Genomic DNA, 22305 nt, shown 5'->3' with positions numbered 1-22305 from the left:
TTAGCCGAAATCTCCTTCCGGGACAGAAAATCATTATCTTGCCACGATAAAAGGTGACGAAGGACCAAGTTAACGTCCCAGAGGCCAGAATAACGAGGCTCTGGGTGACGTGAAAGACTAATTCCCTTCAAAAGCTTACAAACCCATGGATCTTTTCCGACAGGAGCTCCATCCACAAGAGAATGACCTGCAGAAATGGCGGACCGGAAGGAATTAATGGTTCAATAAGCCAATTTCTGATGGAAAAGTTCCGCAAGGAAGTTAACTAGCTCAGCAATGGAGAAGCCCACTGGATCCAGGTGTTTCGCCACACACCAACGAACCCAACATCTCCAAGCTGATCAGTATCGCTTGGTAGTACCCGGGGCCCAGGCCTGTTGAATGAGGAGTTCAGCTGCTCTTGAAAGCGACCCGTCAGTCCATCGTCTCCTGAAATCCTCCAGGCCATAAGATGTAGATGGCCTTGCAGAACCAGGGGGTGAGGATGACCCAGGGGATCCGACAGAATGCCCTTGAAAGATGGCAACCGAAGAGGCCTGTCCCAAGACAATTCAACAAGGGACAGGAACCAAATCTGGGCTTTCCAGATTGGGGTAATCAAGATCAGAGAGGCCTTCTGCCTGCGGACCTGGGCTGCAACTCTTTGAATGAACAGGAATGGGGGAAAGGCATAAGCTGGAATCTCCGACCAAGCCTGAAGGAAGGCGTCCACTGCCTCCGCTCCTGGATCTGGCTTCCAACTGAAGAATCGCTGGAGTTGGGCATTCTATCTGGAAGCAAAAAGAACCACTAGAGGATGACCCCAAAGGTTCACAACCTGAAGGAAAACTGCACTATCCAGCTTCCAATCGCTGGCATCCCTGCGATGCCTGGAGTTCCAATCCGCCACACAATTCTGAACTCCTGGGAGATACTCTGATGTCACCGAAATCTGACGATGGAGGCAGAAATTCCAAAAATCCTTGGCGAGAAATGCCAGAATCTTGGAGTGAGTTCCCCCCAGGCGATTGATGTATCGCACCGCCCTCTTATTGTCCATCCAGAGGTGGACACAACAGGAGACCTTGTTTGACGTGAAGGAGCGGACGGCAAAAGAACCCGCTAGAAGTTCTAGACAATTGATGTGGAGGGGTAACACTTCCTCTGTCCATCTGCCCCCCACCGAGAGAGCGCAGCATCTGGCCCCCCAGCCCAGGTGACTGGCATCCTACTCTATTTCCAGATCCAGACGGGAGCCGAAGATCGCTCTCCCGTTCCAAGCTTCCATATGGTCTATCCACCAAAGGAGCTCCGACTTGGCCTCCGAGGAAAGGAAGATCAACTCGAATACGTGAGACCCCTGCGAAGATGCGAAGCCTTCAACCGCTGAAGTGCCTTGTTATGTAGAGGACCCGGAAATATGGCCTGAATCAAAGATGATGACAAGCCCACAATCCTGGCCAGTTGACGAAGGGAGATCCTGTCTCGACGGAGAACCTTGCGAATCTCCTTCTTGATTTTGGAAATCTTCTGAGAGGGAAGATTCAGGGTGGCATTCCTCGTGTCGATGCGAAAGCCCAGAAAAACCATGCTCTGTTGCGGAATCAAATCTGATTTCTGGGCATTGATGGTGAATCCCAGATTCTGTAGAAGGGATACTGTAATCTTCAAGTGAAGGAGAAGCTGCTCCCTGGACTGATCCATCAGAAGGATATCGTCCAGATCAACCGAATGCCCTTCGTTCGGAGATGCTCGACCACCGGCCGAAGAAGTTTGGTAAAGCACCAGGGTGCTGAGGACAGACCAGAGGGAAGAGTTCTGAACTCGTAGGTCTGACCCTTCCACTGGAACTGAAGGAACCGGCAATGTGGAGGGAAGATGGGAACCGAAAGATAGGAATCTTTGAGATCCAACTGGACTAACCAGTCGTCCTGGAGAAGATCTTTTAGAAGATGGATTCCCTCCATCTTGAAGTGTTGATAAACCAACCACTCGTTGAAAGACCTGAGGTTGATAACCGGTCTGAAGCCTTTTTCTTTCTTTTTGACCAGAAAGATATTGCTGGGAACCTGGCGGGTGAAGACTGGAAGGGACTATAGCGCCTTTGGAGAAAAGGTCCTGAACCTCTTGGTCTATGAGCAACTCTTCTGAGTTGGAAAAAACTAAAGGATGAGAGGGTTAAAGAGGGGACCCCGTAGAACTCTATGTTAAAACCTTGAACTGTCTCGAACACCCAAGGGTCTGACGTGAGTTCTGTCCTATTTGCCAGAAAAAGAGAAATCCTGCCCCTCAGAGGAACCGGAGAGAGGAGATCCATGCTTACCATTGAATCCTTTGGAATTATTTTGGTTGCCACCATGGCCTCTGCCTTGACCTCTGCCTCCACGGGATGGGTAGTAGGATCCCTGTCTACCATTGTTCCATCCATTGTTGCGCTTTGCTTGTCCTCTAATGGAGCCTTGGTTGAACTGACGGCCGGAAGAGCGACCCCTGCCTCGTCCAGCCCAAGTAAAAACCTTTTTCGGAAAAATCTTCTTCATAGAAGCTTGCGCCTTGTCAAGAGCAGAAAACGTGGCTACAAATTTCCCAAGTTCCTTCACAAAAGGATCACCAAAAAGGGTGCCCTGCGCAACAGAGCCAGCCTCTGAAGAAGACAATTCTCCAAGTTTTGGGTCAATTCTCAGAAGGAGAGAGCGGGGACGCTCAGCTGAGAGGGCACAGTTGGCATTGCTAAAAGGCACATGGCCCTCTGCGCCCATCCCGCAACATCGTCTGTAGAGTGAGGTTGGCTTGACTCCCGAGATCGCTCAGCTAACTCGATAATCTTAGTCGGGGGTCCTACAACATCGAGAAGCTTGTCTGGCAAGCTCTCCAAGACAATCTATACCCTTCTTTGGGTCCTTCATATACTTAGCAAAGAATGTGCACAATTTCGGGTCTATCTCAGGGGTAGCCGTAACACCATTTGGGAGAGAAGGCCTAGGCACTCCGACCTGAGGTTAGACCTCACTTCCTGATTCAGGGGCTGCCTGATGTTAGCGGCAACATAGTCCGCAGTCTTCTTATCGGGAACCCATTCAGTGGAACGCGGGCGAAAGATACAGGTAGGATCGAACATGTCCGGATGAACCAGCTCCCCTTCCCCTTTTTCTAAACAAGAAGGCCTAGGACGCCAAGACCTGCCTGAATCCATCAAATCCTCAGAGGAATTGTTATCATCCTCAAAGACATCAAAATCTGGGGTGGCGTCGCCACCAGTATATCCAGGTGAGTCTTCCTCCCGGTAGGGTGCGCTTCTTGCGTGGCACCACAGAGTGAATGCCACTAGGCCCAGCCCCACTGTCTCCCAGGATACCAGTGTTGGTTTTAAAAACATGAGCAAACAATTTGTTAACGCTGTCCTGCAGGGGAGCAAGCGCCTGGGCAATGGCCGAAGAAAGGAGCTTGTCAACCTCTGCAGGAGAGCGAACCTGGGGGGGGGCTGTCATGGTCATGACGGGACTTCATTATCAAAGAGGGTCGGTCACCCATAAACTGACACACCCTATCAATGTCTAAAGGGTTCCCCCAACACAAATGCCCTGTCCAGTAAATATCAACTTAAACAATTGTCTCCTTATACACTGGATTGAATTGATAATAGGCAGAAAAAACAAGCAATGCTGCCAATATGGGCAAAACCCGTCCAAACCTACCGCAAACGCGGTGTCAGTGAAGGTGGGAGGAGGTAACAAAGGAAAAACGAAGCGCTAAACCTCCTGCGCGTTTCCACCACACTCGCGCAAAGGGAGCTGTGGTGAAAGTTGAAAGCACCGGCAGCGCGTCTGACAGACGGCACCACACTGCGCAAGCGCACAGCTAAATACGATCTGGCTGAAGCCTACCGCGTCAGACAACCTGTGGGAAACCTGCGACAACAAACAAGCCAACAATTCAAGAAACAAAGCTGCCAACAAAGAAACTACCCACGCCACAGTCCCGGATGTCGCAATAGAAATAAAGGGACTTAACTGACTGGGCAGCAATGAAGAAAGAGGAAGGACTACGTTGAGGGATTTCCTATATGCACTTGGCTGGACTGTGATTGGTGGACTGGTTCACATGGCTATCGGTGCCTCATGGCTTATGTAGTTCTTGGCTGTTTTTCTCTGTTCTCTTTTAACTTGCTGTCTAATAAATGAAGAAAGGATATGCATAATCCTTGCCTCAGCTTCCTGACATAGAATCACAGTTATGATTTATTTATTTACTTGTATAGCGCCTAAATCGACCCCCGAAGGGGTATCTCTGCGCTGGGACGGACCGCGAGAATATGTTGCAGCCACAGCTTGATCAGGGACAGAAAAGAGTAGTCTTGAGCAGCTTCCTGAATTGCAAATGACTAGTGCATTGTCTCAGGGGTATGATTGGCATATGTGACCATTACTCTGTGCGCCCTGTGTTAGAAGCCATTGTTTGATGACCATGTTTGTTATAACGCTGTTACAAGCCTCTGGCAGGCACCAGGTACACCTCACACTGCCTTCAACCCCAGCTCCAGTGGGCGCAGTCCTGGCTCGGTGCAGCCCCCCCACCCACTGGCACACACACCAACTGAGCTCACTCAGACGAGACAGTTCACAGTACTCACTATACCCGAGTAATATGCTGCTTTAAACAAAAAATATAAACTCAACGTCCTGGAGAAAGCAAAGACTCTTAGAATATGCAATTAAGTAAAACATGTGAAATGCAAACAGGAACTACATCGCTGACATGGTTCCCTCAATTGTTTTTAGTTATTATTCAGTGTTTTTACCTGTAAAATTTGGAGACATTTCTATAGGGACGCCATTTCAATGTCCGTTTTTAATTACTGCTGGATCTAAGCCCCAGAGGGACCCGCCCCACTTAAATTCTTGCTGCTATCCGTCAGAAATGGGGTGGAACAGCCCATTCCAGCCGCTGTGCTCTTTCCGCTCACTGTCCAGAAATAGGTGTCCTGATGAAATATTAACATTTTCCATCCTCTGTGCCTCATCCGCAGCGGTCTGACGTCATTAAGGCCTCTTTGGCGAGAGTGTATCAGCTTTGTAATGCTTGGGAGCATGCAACCCCTGTCTAAAAGCCTCTTTAGATTCCTTAATACAGGTTACTGTAATAGGTTAATACAGTTTAGTTCTAAAGTGATAATGAATGATGCCAGTGCCTGCAGCCAAGGAGAAGGAATCCAAACAGGAACTGCCTTTTCCTCCTTCTAATGTGTTTATCTAAAATGAAAAGCAATCGGCAGAAATAATATTTTTATGGTAAACTGTTCAATTTCTCCCGCGCTGTAGGTCATTGCAGGAAGAATAGAATCTCTGCATGTTTGAACACTCTGGATCACAGCATCTTTAATGTAACTTACATCATTCGGATTATTATATCTTTTAGCAAAAACCTCTGGCTGCTTTTTGGTGTGTTCAATTTCACAGTACAGAGTCAGTTTTTTTTTGTCTGTGATGAACATGAAAGAGCAAGACACCAAGGCTTTAAAAGGTTTGTGAGAAGAGTAATGTTGTGACCTTGTGTTATTAGGAGTAATAAATGCTCTTTCTTACATTAAAAGTATTTACAACTCACCTTTGTGCTTCCTGACTTCAGCTTTTGCCTCGTTCCTCTATATGGTCACGGCACTCCTGGGTGATTTGCAATATACTTCTAATGTACATCCTGGAGTCCTGCATCCCCTATATCTCAAGCGACGGCCTCCCAACTTTCCGTCAGTCTAAGCCGCTTCCCACTTGTTGGTCGGCAGTCATTGTGAAAAAGCTCAGCATCTTAACCCTGAAATCATACATTTTAGGTGCCATGGTCTTATTTTTCATGACTGGGTTTCCATTTTCCAGAGCGTATCGTCGGGACAGTGGGGGTCCGTTACTGTTGAGATCAGCACACGGGGGCCTTTGAGTCTCCCGTGATGCAGCTCGCTCATCGTCTGCTCTCTAGCTTTGAAGGGGGCTTTGAGTCTCACGTGATGCAGCTCGCTCATCTTCTGCTCTCTAGCTGTGAAGGGGGCTTTGAGTCTCATGTGATGCAGCTCGCTCATCGTCTGCTCTCTAGCTGTGAAGGGGGCTTTGAGTCTCACGTGATGCAGCTCGCTCATCTTCTGCTCTCTAGCTGTGAAGGGGGCTTTGAGTCTCACGTGATGCAGCTCGCTCATCTTCTGCTCTCTAGCTGTGAAGGGGGCTTTGAGTCTCATGTGATGCAGCTCGCTCATCGTCTGCTCTCTAGCTGTGAACGGGGCTTTGAGTCTCACGTGATGCAGCTCGCTCATCGTCTGCTCTCTAGCTGTGAACGGGGCTTTGAGTCTCACGTGATGCAGCTCGCTCATCGTCTGCTCTCTAGCTGTGAACGGGGCTTTGACTCACGTGATGCAGCTCGCTCATCGTCTGCTCTCTAGCTGTGAACAGGGCTTTGAGTCTCACGTGATGCAGCTCGCTCATCGTCTGCTCTCTAGCTGTGAACGGGGCTTTGACTCACGTGATGCAGCTCGCTCATCGTCTGCTCTCTAGCTGTGAACGGGGCTTTGAGTCTCACGTGATGCAGCTCGCTCATCGTCTGCTCTCTAGCTGTGAACGGGGCTTTGACTCGCGTGATGCAGCTCGCTCATAGTCTGCTCTCTAGCTTTGAAGGGGGCTTTGAGTCTCACGTGATGCAGCTCGCTCATCATCTGCTCTCTAGCTGTGAAGGGGGCTTTGAGTCTCACGTGACGCAGCTCGCTCATCGTCTGCTCTCTAGCTGTGAACAGGGCTTTGACTCATGTGATGCAGTTTGCTCATCATCTGCTCATCATCTGCTCTAGCTGTGAAGGGTGCTGTGAGTCTCACGTGATGCAGCTCGCTCATCGTCTGCTCTCTAGCTTTGAAGGGGCTTTGAGTCTCACGTGATGCAGCTCGCTCATCGTCTGCTCTCTAGCTTTGAAGGGGCTTTGAGTCTCACGTGATGCAGCGCGCTCATCGTCTGCTCTCTAGCTTTGAAGGGACTTTGAGTCTCACGTGATGCAGCTCGCTCATCGTCTGCTCTCTAGCTTTGAAGGGGCTTTGACTCATGTGATGCAGCTCGCTCATCGTCTGCTCTCTAGCTGTGAACGGGGCTTTGAGTCTCACGTGATGCAGCTCGCTCATCGTCTGCTCTCTAGCTGTGAACGGGGCTTTGAGTCTCACGTGATGCAGCTCGCTCATCGTCTGCTCTCTAGCTGTGAACGGGGCTTTGACTCACGTGATGCAGCTCGCTCATCGTCTGCTCTCTAGCTGTGAACGGGGCTTTGACTCACGTGATGCAGCTCGCTCATCGTCTGCTCTCTAGCTGTGAACAGGGCTTTGAGTCTCACGTGATGCAGCTCGCTCATCGTCTGCTCTCTAGCTTTGAAGGGGCTTTGACTCACGTGATGCAGCTCGCTCATAGTCTGCTCTCTAGCTTTGAAGGGGGCTTTGACTCACGTGATGCAGCTCGCTCATCGTCTGCTCTCTAGCTGTGAACGGGGCTTTGACTCGCGTGATGCAGCTCGCTCATCGACTGCTCTCTAGCTGTGAACGGGGCTTTGACTCGCGTGATGCAGCTCGCTCATAGTCTGCTCTCTAGCTTTGAAGGGGGCTTTGAGTCTCACGTGATGCAGCTCGCTCATCATCTGCTCTCTAGCTGTGAAGGGGGCTTTGAGTCTCGCGTGATGCAGCTCGCTCATCGTCTGCTCTATAGCTGTGAACGGGGCTTTGAGTCTCACGTGATGCAGCTCGCTCATCGACTGCTCTCTAGCTGTGAACGGGGCTTTGACTCACGTGATGCAGCTCGCTCATCGTCTGCTCTCTAGCTGTGAAGGAGGCTTTGACTCACGTGATGCAGCTCGCTCATCGACTTCCCTCTAGCTGTGAACAGGGCTTTGACTCGCGTGATGCAGCTCGCTCATCGTCTGCTCTCTAGCTGTGAAGGGGGCTTTGAGTCTCACGTGATGCAGCTCGCTCATCGTCTGCTCTCTAGCTGTGAACGGGTCTTTGAGTCTCACGTGATTCAGCTTGCTCATCGTCTGCTCTCTAGCTGTGAACGAGGCTTTGACTCACGTGATGCAGCTCGCTCATCGTCTGAAATCTAGCTGTGAAGGGGGCTTTGAGTCTCACGTGATTCAGCTTGCTCATCGTCTGCTCTCTAGCTGTGAAGGGGGCTTTGAGTCTCACGTGATGCAGCTCGCTCATCGTCTGCTCTCTAGCTGTGAAGGGGGCTTTGAGTCTCACGTGATGCAGCTCGCTCATCGTCTGCTCTCTAGCTGTGAACGGGGCTTTGAGTCTCACGTGATTCAGCTTGCTCATCGTCTGCTCTCTAGCTGTGAACGAGGCTTTGACTCACGTGATGCAGCTCGCTCATCGTCTGAAATCTAGCTGTGAACGGGGCTTTGACTCGCGTGATGCAGCTCGCTCATAGTCTGCTCTCTAGCTTTGAAGGGGGCTTTGAGTCTCACGTGATGCAGCTCGCTCATCATCTGCTCTCTAGCTGTGAAGGAGGCTTTGACTCACGTGATGCAGCTCGCTCATCGTCTGCTCTCTAGCTGTGAACGGGGCTTTGACTCCTGTGATGCAGCTCGCTCATCATCTGCTCTCTAGCTGTGAACGGGGCTTTGAGTCTCACGTGATGCAGCTCGCTCATCGTCTGCTCTCTAGCCGTGAACGGGGCTTTGACTCACGTGATGCCGCTTGCTCATCATCTGCCCATCATCTGCTCTAGCTGTGAGTCTCACGTGATGCAGCTCGCTCATCGTCTGCTCTCTAGCTGTGAAGGGGGCTTTGACTCACGTGATGCAGCTCGCTCATCGTCTGCTCTCTAGCTGTGAACGGGGCTTTGACTCCTGTGATGCAGCTCGCTCATCATCTGCTCTCTAGCTGTGAACGGGGCTTTGAGTCTCACGTGATGCAGCTCGCTCATCGTCTGCTCTCTAGCCGTGAACGGGGCTTTGACTCACGTGATGCCGCTTGCTCATCATCTGCCCATCATCTGCTCTAGCTGTGAGTCTCACGTGATGCAGCTCGCTCATCGTCTGCTCTCTAGCTGTGAAGGGGGCTTTGACTCACGTGATGCAGCTCGCTCATAGTCTGCTCTCTAGCTGTGAAGGGGGCTTTGAGTCTCACGTGATGCAGCTCGCTCATCGTCTGCTCTCTAGCTGTGAACGGGGCTTTGAGTCTCACGTGATGCAGCTCGCTCATCGTCTGCTCTCTAGCTGTGAAGGGGGCTTTGAGTCTCACGTGATGCAGCTCGCTCATCGTCTGCTCTCTAGCTGTGAACGGGGCTTTGAGTCTCACGTGATGCAGCTCGCTCATAGTCTGCTCTCTAGCTGTGAAGGGGGCTTTGAGTCTCACGTGATGCAGCTCGCTCATCGTCTGCTCTCTAGCTGTGAATGGGGCTTTGCGTCTCACGTGATGCAGCTCGCTCATCGTCTGATCTCTAGCTGTGAAGGGGGCTTGGGCCTGGTGCCCCGACTGTTACTCATGGAGTGCCATTGTGTTGGCAGTGTGGTCTGTTATGGCAGAGGTCACAGTGCAAGTGTCTTCGAGACTCATGTGATTGGCTCCTCCTCATCTGAACCGTGGGGGTGTGTGAGGTCTTAGTGCAGTACTTTGGTTCCATGTTCTGGAGAACAGGACCAGTATATCCGTATCAGTGGGGTCTTTGACTGCAGAGTGGTCGGGGTCACCCATTACAGCGTACTAACACGACCGTGAGTGGAGCTGGTTGCCTCTGATTGGGCGCAGCAGTGTGTGTTTTTTTTTACGGTTCCACTTAATCCTGGGTGGTTGTGATTGAACCTCACCATTGGGCTTCTTTCTGTGCACAACCAAGTTTTTTTTGCTAGTCCTGGGTCTATTGCTCTTTTTGGTGTAGGTTGGTGGTAAATTATTTCCGTCCTCTTTCATGTTCAGTGGCCACAGCCGGAGAGCTAGTCCCATGGACTCATTTGGTGCAGGTTGGTGGTAAATTATTTTTGTTACTTGACAGTTGTATAGTGTGCTGCTACCACTGTTGTGGCCTACCTGTGATGCAGCCTTGTGAAATAGTTGCTTGCAGAGTCACCTTTCTTTGGCGATCGATTTCATGAAGATAATTCCGACGTTGTGTGGAATTAGTTGTAAGCTGGAGCTTGTATGCAAATCTAGTAGGCGGTGTGTCTGTATGAAGCGTATAGCATGTATAGTTTTTGGGGTCGCTTGTAGATCTATGGGGGGTGATGTGACCCTTAGACGTGGAGGTGTCTGGCGTCTATTATTTGTACACAGTTATGCAGTTTTATATGTGCCACCCATGCTGGACAGACGTATTTGATTGTGGGGAATTACGTTTGCATGTGGTTTTTTTTTTTTTTTTTAGCTGAGCAGATGTTTGAGGGGATATGAAGTACTGAGCTAGGCATCTTCTTAAACCATGAGAAATTGGGGCCAGGGCCTGATCTGACATGTTTGAGAGAGAATCTCTCCAGTAGTGACAACAGCAGGTAGAAACCTAGACTCGCTTGGGTAACTGGAGGAATTGCTGAACCTTGGTTGGGTGAAGTTTGCTAGGTGCTCTGATTCCTTTCTTTGTTTAGCGTCTTGTTGGATGGCCACTTTAAAACACGGTTTCCAGTGCCGTTCAGGTGGGCAGGTATGGACTTCTCGAGAAAGCACCATTGTAATTGGGAGGCACTAATTCACTAGTCACAGCAGAAAGGTCATTGGTAGTGGAAGCGGATCCTTCCCGCTGAGGGCTGCTCCAGAGCAGAACTGAGGCACATCCGTGAAGCCTTGCACAGTATGGCTATGCCGTGTGAGAGTGTCTGCTTCAGTTTCATTTCACAATACCTCACCCCATCCTCAAGCTCTTCAGGCACCAAAACAACCATCGTTGAAGACTGCGCAGTATTTTTATAGACCTTGGCTGATGTAGTATCAGCCCTCAGGGAGAGCTGCACTCGGCCAGGGCAGCTGTACCATCTCTGTTCCGTTCATTAAACTCCGTCCCATTACCAGCTCATATCCTGAAGCCCACTAGCAAGAATAGATTGGTAAACAGGTGTATGGAGCAGAGCTCTCCGTGGTTGTATGGACATAATCCTTCAGTGGCATCGGACTCAGAAGTAGACTTGCAGATTGTCCTTGAATACGATAATGTGCCGCAGGGACAAGGGGATGTGAGTACAGTAGACTCCTATACCCCCCAACCCCCTCTCACCATCCCTAAAAAATATAAGGCTTTGGCACCACCTCAGCCTTCAGGCCAGGGTCGGCACTGAAAAGAGGTTTCTAATGCTCCACCTTCCGGCTCGGCACCAAAACACTTTGACAAGCCTTCCGGCTCCAGACAGAGTCTGCCAAAACCCACTTCTGAGCTGAAACTTTCGCTCTAAGCACAAAATGGGCTTGGAGTCGAAACCTGTGACGCCAAAACCAAAGAAACATTCCTCGGAGCCAAAATCTTCAGCGCCGAAAGGACATTCCAGCTCGGCGTCCAAAGCTTCAGTGCCGAAAATTGAACATCTGCCAGTACTGCAACCGGATCAAAGTATGGACGTTGTACCACCTAAATTGGATCCAAAACAGAATAAAAACCTATATTAATCCGGATACTGGGCAGATTCACGCTAAGCGGCTGTCCATACACAAGCTTCCGGATGACGACCGCTCCTATAAAATTGCATTGAAGAGGAAAGATGTGGGTACTAGTCCTTTCCACACACTACCATCTCCTCCCTCTCACCATAATTTGATCCTTACTCATTACACCTAGTTAGTCTCCTCTACCTCACTCTGATGCAGGTGATACTGATGGTGGCACACTGGTACGAAATAGAACAAATACTACAGTTTCTCCCAGATGAGCATAAGGCCAAAACACAAGATTTAGTTCAGGACAGTAAATTAATTTCCAGCACTTCCATTAGATGCGCTCTAGATGTGTCCGACACTGCAGCTAGAGGGGTAAATACTAGCATCCTACTCCGGAGACATGCCTGGTTACGTATTTCAGGGTTTAAACCTGAAGTCCAGCAATCCATTCTCAATATACCCTTCGCCACGAAACACCTTTTTGGCCCTGAAGTTGATCAAGTGCTCTAAAAAAAAAAAAACAGATGTAGCAAAATCCATGGGAGCGCTTCAGTCTCCCTCTAACAGGGGTTCCTTTTGGTGCTCCTTTTACAATGGAGGGTCCAAATCCACAGGGGCAGACCAAAATACTTCCTCTTACAAAAATAATTCCTGATTATCTTTTACAAGAGAATTTTCCAGAGGAGGCTACAGGGGAAATAGCCCCTGGGGCAGAGATAAAAACACCACACCCCTCAATTCCCCTTTCCCAAATAAGCAGTGACTTCCCTCCAACTATTCTGCACCTGTCAAAGGAAGACTTCAAGACTTCCTCCCCCTTTGGGAATCAATAACAACCGACAAATGGGTGATTGGAATTATCCAACATGGTTATTGCCTGGAGCTTATCAACAACCTCTATCACAAATTGTCAACAGACGACCAGCACTTGCTTAAACAAGAAGTGCAATCTCTATTACTCCAAGGGGCTATAGAACCAGTCCCACTTCAGTACTAAGGGTCAGGGGTTTATTCTCTTTACTTTCTAATTCCCAAAAAGGACGGCTCATTAAGACCTATTTTAGATATCAGAGAGTAAAACAAATGCATGCTGTCAGAGCACTTTCACATAGTGACTCTTCAACAGGTACTTCCTCTTTAACAGCAAGGCGACTTTGTCTACTCCGAATGTGAAAGTAGGTGTCTTTTAGATTCAAACTCATCCAGCTCTTTGCAAATACCTCAGATTTGTGATAGCAGGCAAACATTACCAGTTCAAGGTTCTTCCATCTGGCGTTACCACAGCCCCCAGAGTGTTCACCAAATGTCTCGCAGTAGTAGCCGCTCATCTTAGAAGACAGTGTATCCATGTCTTTCCATACCTAGATGACTGGCTTATCATAGCGGGCACTTACCAGAACTGTGTACTACACACTCAGATAACAGTACACCTACTTATCAGTTAAGTTTCGTAATCGATGCACAAAAATCACAACTGTGCCTTGCTCAAGTGCAATCTTATCTAGGAGCTTCTCTCAACACACTCAAAGCTCTAGCCTCTCCCAAGTAGCCAGGATTCGCAATCTTCAGGCCACAATACTACAATTTCAACCCTATCAAACATTACCAGCCAGAGTCTTCAGGCAACTGCTGGGAATGATGGCATCCTACATTGCAATCGTACCTCACGCAAGACTTCACATGCGTCCTCTGCAGGAATATCTAGAGTGTCAGTGCAATCAATCACAGGGTCAATTAACCGATCTAGTGTTGGTAGACTGACACACTCGTCGCTCTCTGCAGTGGTGGTACCTTCAAAACTTATCAAAAGGATGGCCTTTCATAGAATGGAATGTGCAACGGGCAGTGTTCTCACCCAGCACTGGGTGGTTGGCTAGTGCACAGCATGTAGAACACGACAATATGCAAAGAGTATTGACAGGTAAGTAACGTTTTCTTACAGGACACAAAGCAGAGCACTCCTTCCCAGAAGGCATTTCTGGCTTGTTTAAAATGTACATAAATGGTTTTCTCTAAGAAAACGTGTCCCAGCAGCCCCAAAGTAGTGTATAGATAAATACAGACCGGTCACCATGTATTGTCCTGTCTCTTTTTAAAAAAAATATATAAATAAATGCAGAAAAGAGGTTTTTCGGTTGGAAGGGTCTCGGTATATTCAATCATGACTAGCTGTGCAGAATGACCGACAGGAGATATTTAAATATTTTAAAAGAATTCCCAATGCAGGTGTTCTACAATGCAAATGCTTTCAGATGACTTTATTGCATTGTAAATGGCTAAACCCCACTGACTATTCAAACATTATGCATATGTCAGTTAAATAAAAAATAGAAGTGAACCATTGCAGCTTCATTGTTTACACTAAACTAAAAATAAATATGGATAAATACAGATGGAAATGTCAAAAAATAAATACCTTAAAACCGGGAGGCCTAAACGTACAGAACTGACGGTGAGTTGGGGGAGTGGACAGGAGCCACTTGTAACAAATTTGGCATGTGTTTTAGTGCAGTGTGTGTAATAATTTCAGGAGCAATGTCACCTTGTCTTGTTTCTTGTTTGAACCATGTATTCTGAACAGTGTTCAAATTCTCCCAGTTTAACTCTCCCATTTCTCCCCCAGGGTGACGACGTCTGGTGCCATGGAGGGCGTCAAGAAAGTGAAGAAGGTGGTGAACGGCTCTGTGGAGCCACGTGCCAGCTGGGAGAGCAGTGCATGATGGGAAAGCCGGCCGGCAGTGGCAGACGCGCACAAACTTTTAATTTATTAATACCTCTATATAGGCTGGCCATAAGGCCACGGCGTCTGCGCCCCTCCGTGAGGGTGCCCTGGCCTCTTGGTGCGGCCTGGAACTTTTCTGGATTTTAGAGACTTATTTAATTTCGGCCTTCCTGGGTGCACACATCCACAGCCCCTTCCCCTAATGTGTGGGCTAAGGCACCTCATCTGCTTTGGGGTTGGAGTTGGGTGCAAGGTGCCTTTGGCCATTCCTTCTGCTGTGTGATATGTTCTTCAAGTGCTGGGTTGAGGTGGGCTCATTTGTAGTATTCGCTCCATACCTTCTGTGTAGACAGAGAGCATGGGCGCAGGGCCACCCTCTGCACTGAACGCTTCCTGGCTCGGGCCCGCAGCCTGTCCTCGCCTCCTTGAGTGCTCCTCTCACGCTGAAGCACCCTCTTCAGCCTGCTCCCGGGATGTAAACACAGACTCGTACTGGAGTGATGGCAAAGGAGCCTGGAGAGGGTGACAAACCTGTGTCAAGGCTGGAGAGTGAGAGCCCCTGGCACGTGCTGATGCTGTGGTGGAGGGTGAACGAACAGCAGGCTGGAGAGCCCCTGGTGCAGGTATGTTTGTGATCTGTGGTAGCTTCTGGGCTGCTGCATGCACAAGGCATGTGGGGCAAGTGCTTCTAAAGTATAGCAGGTGTGGGGCAGATGCTGGGATATGGGCAAACTGCATGTAGTTTGTACGAAACAGATAGTGAGGTAGTGTGTAGTAGGAGGCCAAGTCCTCAAGACGTTACTGAAATACAGTGTACGTTGGGAGAAACCACTGGCATAGCCTGTGGGGGTTATGTTGTGCTAGAGGCAGAGGCTGTTGAGGGGTGGAGTGCATGAGGCAGAGGCTGTTGAGAGGTGGAGCGCACGAGGCAGAGGCTGTTGAGAGGTGGAGCCCACGAGGCAGAGGCTGTTGAGGGGTGGAGCGCACGAGGCAGAGGCTGTGCAGGGGTGGAGCGCACGAGGCAGAGGCTGTGCAGGGGTGGAGCGCACGAGGCAGAGGCTGTGCAGGGGTGGAGCGCACCAGGCAGAGTCTGTGCAGGGGTGGAGCGCACGAGGCAGAGGCTGTGCAGGGGTGGAGCGCACCAGGCAGAGTCTGTGCAGGGGTGGAGCGCACGAGGCAGAGGCTGTGCAGGGGTGGAGCGCACCAGGCAGAGGCTGTTGAGAGGTGGAGCGCACGAGGCAGAGGCTGTGCAGGGGTGGAGCGCACCAGGCAGAGGCTGTGCAGGGGTGGAGCGCACCAGGCAGAGGCTGTGCAGGGGTGGAGCGCACGAGGCAGAGGCTGTGCAGGGGTGGAGCGCACCAGGCAGAGGCTGTGCAGGGGTGGAGCGCACCAGGCAGAGGCTGTGCAGGGGTGGAGCGCACCAGGCAGAGGCTGTGCAGGGGTGGAGCGCACCAGGCAGAGTCTGTGCAGGGGTGGAGCGCACCAGGCAGAGTCTGTGCAGGGGTGGAGCGCACCAGGCAGAGGCTGTTGAGAGGTGGAGCGCACGAGGCAGAGGCTGTGCAGGGGTGGAGCGCACCAGGCAGAGGCTGTGCAGGGGTGGAGCGCACCAGGCAGAGGCTGTGCAGGGGTGGAGCGCACGAGGCAGAGGCTGTGCAGGGGTGGAGCGCACCAGGCAGAGGCTGTGCAGGGGTGGAGCGCACCAGGCAGAGTCTGTGCAGGGGTGGAGCGCACCAGGCAGAGTCTGTGCAGGGGTGGAGCGCACCAGGCAGAGGCTGTTGAGAGGTGGAGCGCACGAGGCAGAGGCTGTGCAGGGGTGGAGCGCACCAGGCAGAGGCTGTGCAGGGGTGGAGCGCACCAGGCAGAGGCTGTGCAGGGGTGGAGCGCACGATGCAGAGTCTGTGCAGGGGTGGAGCGCACCAGGCAGAGGCTGTGCAGGGGTGGAGCGCACGAGGCAGAGTCTGTGCAGGGGTGGAGCGCACGAGGCAGAGGCTGTGCAGGGGTGGAGCGCACGAGGCAGAGGCTGTGCAGGGGTGGAGCGCACGAGGCAGAGGCTGTGCAGGGGTGGAGCGCACGAGGCAGAGGCTGTGCAGGGGTGGAGCGCACCAGGCAGAGTCTGTGCAGGGGTGGAGCGCACGAGGCAGAGGCTGTGCAGTAGCGGAGCGTACAAAGGAGGGGCTGCAGTAGTGGAGTGCACACGCCAGAATTTGCACGAGTGGGACTGAGAAGGATAATCTTCGTGTTTAGAGCACATGAGACAAATAGTTGAGGGGTAGAGTCGAGGCGATGGGTATTGAAGTGTTAAGGTGCATGACACCAATAAGGCACTTGTAGATCATGCATGACTGGTATTGCATCAGTCCAATGCACAAGGCCTGCACATGTTGACCATGCATGAGTGGTATTGCATAAGTCTGGTGCACGCAGCAGTTCTGTGCACGTAGACCATGCATGACTGTTAATACATCGGTCTGGTGCATAAAGCCGTTCTGCACATGTGGACAATGGATGACTGATATTGTATGAGTCTGGTGCACGCGGCAGTTCTGCACGCATAGACCTTGCATGACTGTTAATACATCGGTCTGGTGCATAAGGCTGTTCTGCACATGTGGACAATGGATGACTGATCTTGTATGAGTCTGGTGCACGCGTAGACCTTGCATGACTGGTATTGCATGAGTCTGGTGCACGAGGCCGTTCTGCAGATGTAGACCATGCATGACTGTTACTGCATTGGTCTGGTGGGCGACGCTGGTACTACATGTGTAGACCATGCTTGAGTGGGATTTCATCGATCCGGTGCACGAGGTTGGTATTGCACATGTAGACCATGCATGACCGTTATTGCTTTGGACTGGTGCACAAGGCCGATACTACATATGTATAGTATGCATGACCGGTATTGTATCGGTCTGGTGCACAAGGCTGGCAGGGCACACAGATGGGTATTGCAGGGGCCAGGCACACACTCCTTGTATTGTAAGGCTAGGGTGTGCAAGAGCTAGTTCTGCAGAGACAGGGGCTTCATCTTGCATGTGACTTCGTATATGTTTGAGCCGATTCCCTGTCTTCCGATTTACATTGCTTTGGCATCAGTTGTTTTGTGTTCACACCGCCCCGTTCTGGTGGGCTGCCAATGCTGCTGTCCTTGTGGCTTTATCCCTATGGACTGTCTTTAGTGTAGGTGCCAGGCCGGCCCCTTATTCAGGTGTGCCGAATAGGACCTTTTAGATGCTCCGCAAGTTGCATTTCAGCAACCTGTCTAAAGGAAAGTGTCTGACCCTCTTTAAGTGCCTGACTGTGTTTATCGTTGTCTATCTGTATCTGTATGTTGGACTTAGTTTGCTTCTGTGAGTTTAGCAATCCTTTATTTTGGGAAACATAAGATTTGTGCTGCGTCTTGTTCAGACACCGACCCTTTGTTGGGATAGAAGCACTCCTCTTGTTTACTTGTACATAGTGGTTTGTATAAAGCTGTACAGAATGGATACATTTACATTTTAAGGATCACGTATCAATACTCTGCACTCTATTCCCAACCTCATGGGAAGAAAGACCTCCTAAGACGAGCAGAGACCTCTTGTGTAGTGCTTTGCGTGTGGTAGAGGCGAGGTACATATGGTGTCTGCATGTATGTGGGTGATATGTAACCATACTGACATGAAATGACACTACTGCAGAGTAAGTCCGTTTTGGGCAGAAGGACTGGCCATAGGCACCCTTTCCCTGACCTCTGACATGACCCCTTGTTACCAGACCAGTGGCATGTTGAGTTCTGGGGCCATCAGTTCCTTCACAGAATACGCAGCAAGCCCCGTCTGACCCTTCGTTTATGGTCTTCGAGTCCACAGCAAGCACCATCTGACGCCTGGGTACCTTCAAAGGATCTAGAGCTTCCATCCAGCAGTGGCGCGTGGACTAGACACTGAACCAGGCCTTAAAGTGAAGAACTCTTAGATGGCAAAGCCTGGAATGAAGAGTCCGAGGCTGGGTGGGGCATTAGTACAGTATCATGGACCGAGAACCGTACAGAAGACGACTCCTTCTCAATGCAGGCCTCTCACTCACAGCATGTAATCCTGAACGGTGATGTATAGCACAACCCTCTTTTCCCACCAGGACGTCCGCTCACCCCATTAGAATCATGGCGACATCGCAGCATGACTGTGCTATTGGCCGCATTTACTCCCAAAGACAAGGAGTATGGTCGTGCCGCGGAGCAGGATTTTCTGTTGTATGATGTTTGTATATCTGTAAATAGTTCATTTTCATCCAAGATTGATATCTATATGGCTCCATACAGTTTTGTATTTATAAGTAAAAGGAAGTTGAGCAGAATGTGTTCATAAGAAGACCTGGAGAATGATCAATATAAGGAAGCTTGAATAAAATATTTTCTTGCAGTGATACATATCTAAATGAAGGGTGTGGTAATAAAGGTTATATAAAAGGACTAGGTCTCTGTCTCTTGGGGGGGGGGGGGGGGATTGAACTTGTCTGTCTAGGTCACTCGTGAATGAGGACACCAGGTCATCGAAGCTCAGGCAGGGGGTGAAGCTCTGACTCAAGGGGAGAAGAGTGGATTGAGCTCCAGAGGTCAGCAGGGGTTTACCTGTTTCTTACCTTCTGGCAGTCAAACTTTATATTTAGCAGTTTGCTGCATTTATCATCTGTTGCTGCTGAAATGCTGGAATAATACAGGCACTTATCTGAACAGGGGCCACAGTAAAGCAGTGGATCTGATGTTTGGGTGAATTCTAAGATTAGGGGGCTTTCAAACCCACAGAAAAGATGAAATGCACAAGAAATTCTTGGGACGAAAGAGAATGTGTTACGATGGGATAGGTCGAATATAAATTGACAAATCCCATAGGTATTGCCAATTGCTCTGCAATTTTTTGTCCTGCTGTACAGTCAAGCTGCATACCTTTAAACAAAAAATGCTGCGACGTGACCACCACGTCATTTTGTATGTGCATTACTCATGCATGTACTTGCTTATAAAAGAGCACTTCTTTTTGTCTTAATTAACCGATCTGAGAGGAATCCGTTATTTTAAAAAAGTTGTGATGAAGTGCCGTTTTAAAATGTAGCGTGAACATGCTATAAAAATTTTTATTTTTTATTTTTCAAACGAATGGGTGAGCAGGTTGCGGGAATGACTTGGGGATGGGAGTGAGGCCTAAGCAACACAGAGGGACGGAGGAAGCTGCAACTTGAGGGAGAGAACACACGCAAAAGAGAGTAAAGTGCTTTGACGCCTCGTCAGGGGTGGTAAGCGTATTTAAATGCAATTGCAATACAATACAATACAATGTAGGTTGCCAGGGGCCCGAGTGCAGGGGGAGGGGGGCCCTATCTCGCTCATGAGAGAAGCACATGAGCCAGGGAGCGGGAGTAGAAAAGTACACAAGGTAAACAGTTGGAAAACACATGCAATTAAACAAAAAGTTTCATAGAAGTAAGCAGAATACGCATTGAAGCCAATCAAAGTGATGGTGAAAAAGCTATGCTTCATGGGAAGGACAAACAAGGACGGGCTGAAACAAGCGAAGCCATCAAATAGAAAGCAAGCTAGTATGAGTGACAGAAAAGTCAACCAATGGTAAGCAACGGGCGGGCTGCGAGCCTCTGTATCTTCTTGGGAAGCCTACAACGTCCTTTGCAATCAGACAGCTTATGCTGGCTGGTTGGCTGGACCTGGAAAGGGTGGTGTGAGGCAGCTGGGATAGACAGCTATTGATTATTATCCTTCTAACTAGAACAGATAATACATATTAAAATGAGAACTAATACCTTTGGTTTTTTAAAAAAATTTTATTAACCGATTTGTATTCATGATATTCAACATCATGCTTATTGCAGTTTTCTTCTAGATAAAACTGTTCTTGTGGCAGAGCATGCCATGGCTCCTGTGAACAGACGTTCGATTCCATGGGATACTTATCAATAGTCATAAGCACTGAATAGTCCTGCCCCTGGACAAAATAGATATTAAAAAATAAGGCATGTCCTTCTCACGCCCATTGGAAAGCACACACACGAGTGGTGTTCAGAAAAGATGCTTTATTGTGCAGACCCCCCCCTGAACCGACAGACGCGTTTTGCCTTGCTGCTTTGTCAATGTCAGTTACAGTGTGCAAAACCGGCAGTATTTCATTTGTCAACATGTCACATGATTTTTCATCAACATTAAAGATGGACTTACACTACATTGGTGGCAAAATTCTTTGCGGCCATCTTAGAACATGTTTCAACATTCACTGATTAAACAGGCAAAAAGTGATAAAGTGCTCTAGTGTATTTAACCCCTTCGATGCTGATGACGAGCTCAGCTCGTCATCAGCCACGGGTGGCGTGTGCTGATGACGAGCTGAGCTCGTCATGTAACGCGGTACTTTGAATCGCGCAGCACAGCGCAAAAATCACCGCAGCAGCGATGCGGTTAAAAACAAAAATGTAAAATCAACTGTACAGGGAGAAACATTTTCATTCCTAAACATTTGTGGTCAATTTCAGAGACCAGTTCTTTTTAAAGCATTCATTTCATATGATATCTTAGGAGTATCTACTGATCAGGGAAACCTGTCAAAGACCACTGCAAAGGAATTCATCCCTCTCAACAGGGACAGTCAAGAGGCGCAAAACAAGGCGGGGCAAGAAAAGGAGATGAAGCACCCACCCCAAGAATTACATGCAGCAGAGGGAGGAGGGGCAAGTGGTAGATGTGGGCGACCAAAGAACAGTCATTAACCTTTCAGATCGATCACTTATCCAAGATGAGGTCAAGGTCCTACAGCTCGGCCTAACCTTTTGCCCCACGTCAGAATATAATTTCATACAGACCAGGATTGACCTGTTCAGGTACAAAAGGAAATTGAAATTACAAAAGATCTTTATCCTCCACCCCAAAAAAAGAACCAGCTATTGGTGGATCCTGTCAGGCTGATAATGATTCCGAATTACTAACTGGCATCGACTTGGGGGTTCTTATGACCTTAGAAACCCTGGATACTAATAAAGAACAACATGATGAAACTAGCAATGTGGAAATCCGTCTTGAAGAAGCGGAAATAGCACAGTCTAGTCGACATAGCAACTTCAAGAAGAAATCACCCGTGATTCCACAGGTTTCCTTTTATGCCATCGATGTCTTTAGTGAGGCAGTGCCTACAGACCATATGAATTTGGCCAAACCGACAAAACAAAAGAATCAGCATCACACTATCCCCAGAAAACAATGGGAAGCTATTAAGACACTGAAAGTAGACACAACTCTAGAGATGAAACCTCTGACAAAGGAGGTAATATTGTCATCTATAATAAGGAACACTACCATAAGGAAGCCATGAGACAGTTGGAGGACAAGGAATCTTATGTGCCCGTCAACAGGGCGGACTATCTGGAATGTATTAGAGTATATCAATCAAGAGTATTTGTAAAGCGCGCTACTCACCTGCTAGGGTCTCAAGGCGCGGGGGGGGCTGCTACTGCTCGAAAAGCCAGGTCTTTAGTTGCTTCCTGAAGGAGAGATGGTCCTCGTGAGTCGTAGGTGGGTGGGGAGGTCTTGGCCGCCAGGTAGGTGAAGGATCTTTCTCCGGTGGGGGTTCTGCGGATCCGTGGGACGGTGGCAAGGGCGAGGCTGGCGGAGCGGAGCTGGCGGGTTGGCGTGTAGAACATGAGGCGGTTGTTGAGGTTTTTTGGGGCCCAAGTCGTGGAGAGCCTTGTGTGCGTGGGTGAGGAGTCTGAACGTGATCCTTTTGCTGACGGGGAGCCAGTGCAGGTCCCTCAGGTGGGCGGAGATGTTGCTGTGTTTGGGGATGTCCAAGACGAGTCGTGCTGAGGCGTTCTGGATGCGCTGGAGTCTTTTCTGTAGTTTGGTGGTGGTCCCAGCGTAGAGGGCGTTCCCGTAGTCCAGCCGGCTGGTACCGAGGGCCTGGGTGACCGTTTTCCTGGTTCCAGTGGGTATCCAGCGGAAGATCTTACGGAGCATGCGGAGTGTGTTGAAGCAGGAGGAGG

General features: G+C 49.6%; 1 protein-coding gene across 2 annotated transcripts in view; it reads left to right on the top strand.

Moving 5' to 3' along the window:
• The window catches only part of GPR107 (G protein-coupled receptor 107), a 230880-nt gene extending 212141 nt beyond the window's left edge, over nucleotides 1–18739 (top strand). The window contains exons 18-20 of one of the 2 annotated variants that reach the window (XM_086924821.1): nucleotides 14188–15417; nucleotides 16284–16757; nucleotides 16967–18739. In XM_086924821.1, the coding sequence (XP_086780947.1) occupies nucleotides 14188–14284 (97 nt within the window). In that variant the 3' untranslated portion in view covers nucleotides 14285–15417; nucleotides 16284–16757; nucleotides 16967–18739. Of the gene's footprint in view, nucleotides 1–14187; nucleotides 15418–16252; nucleotides 16758–16810 lie in introns of both variants that reach the window. The other variant, XM_086924820.1, reaches the window with a different exon arrangement.
• The last annotated feature ends 3566 nt before the right edge of the window (nucleotides 18740–22305 follow it).

Source organism: Lissotriton vulgaris, chromosome 5 (genome assembly GCF_964263255.1).
Source record: "Lissotriton vulgaris chromosome 5, aLisVul1.2, whole genome shotgun sequence".
In the NCBI taxonomy this organism is placed as follows: domain Eukaryota; kingdom Metazoa; phylum Chordata; class Amphibia; order Caudata; family Salamandridae; genus Lissotriton; species Lissotriton vulgaris.
This window is presented reverse-complemented; position numbering and strand designations above follow the sequence as displayed.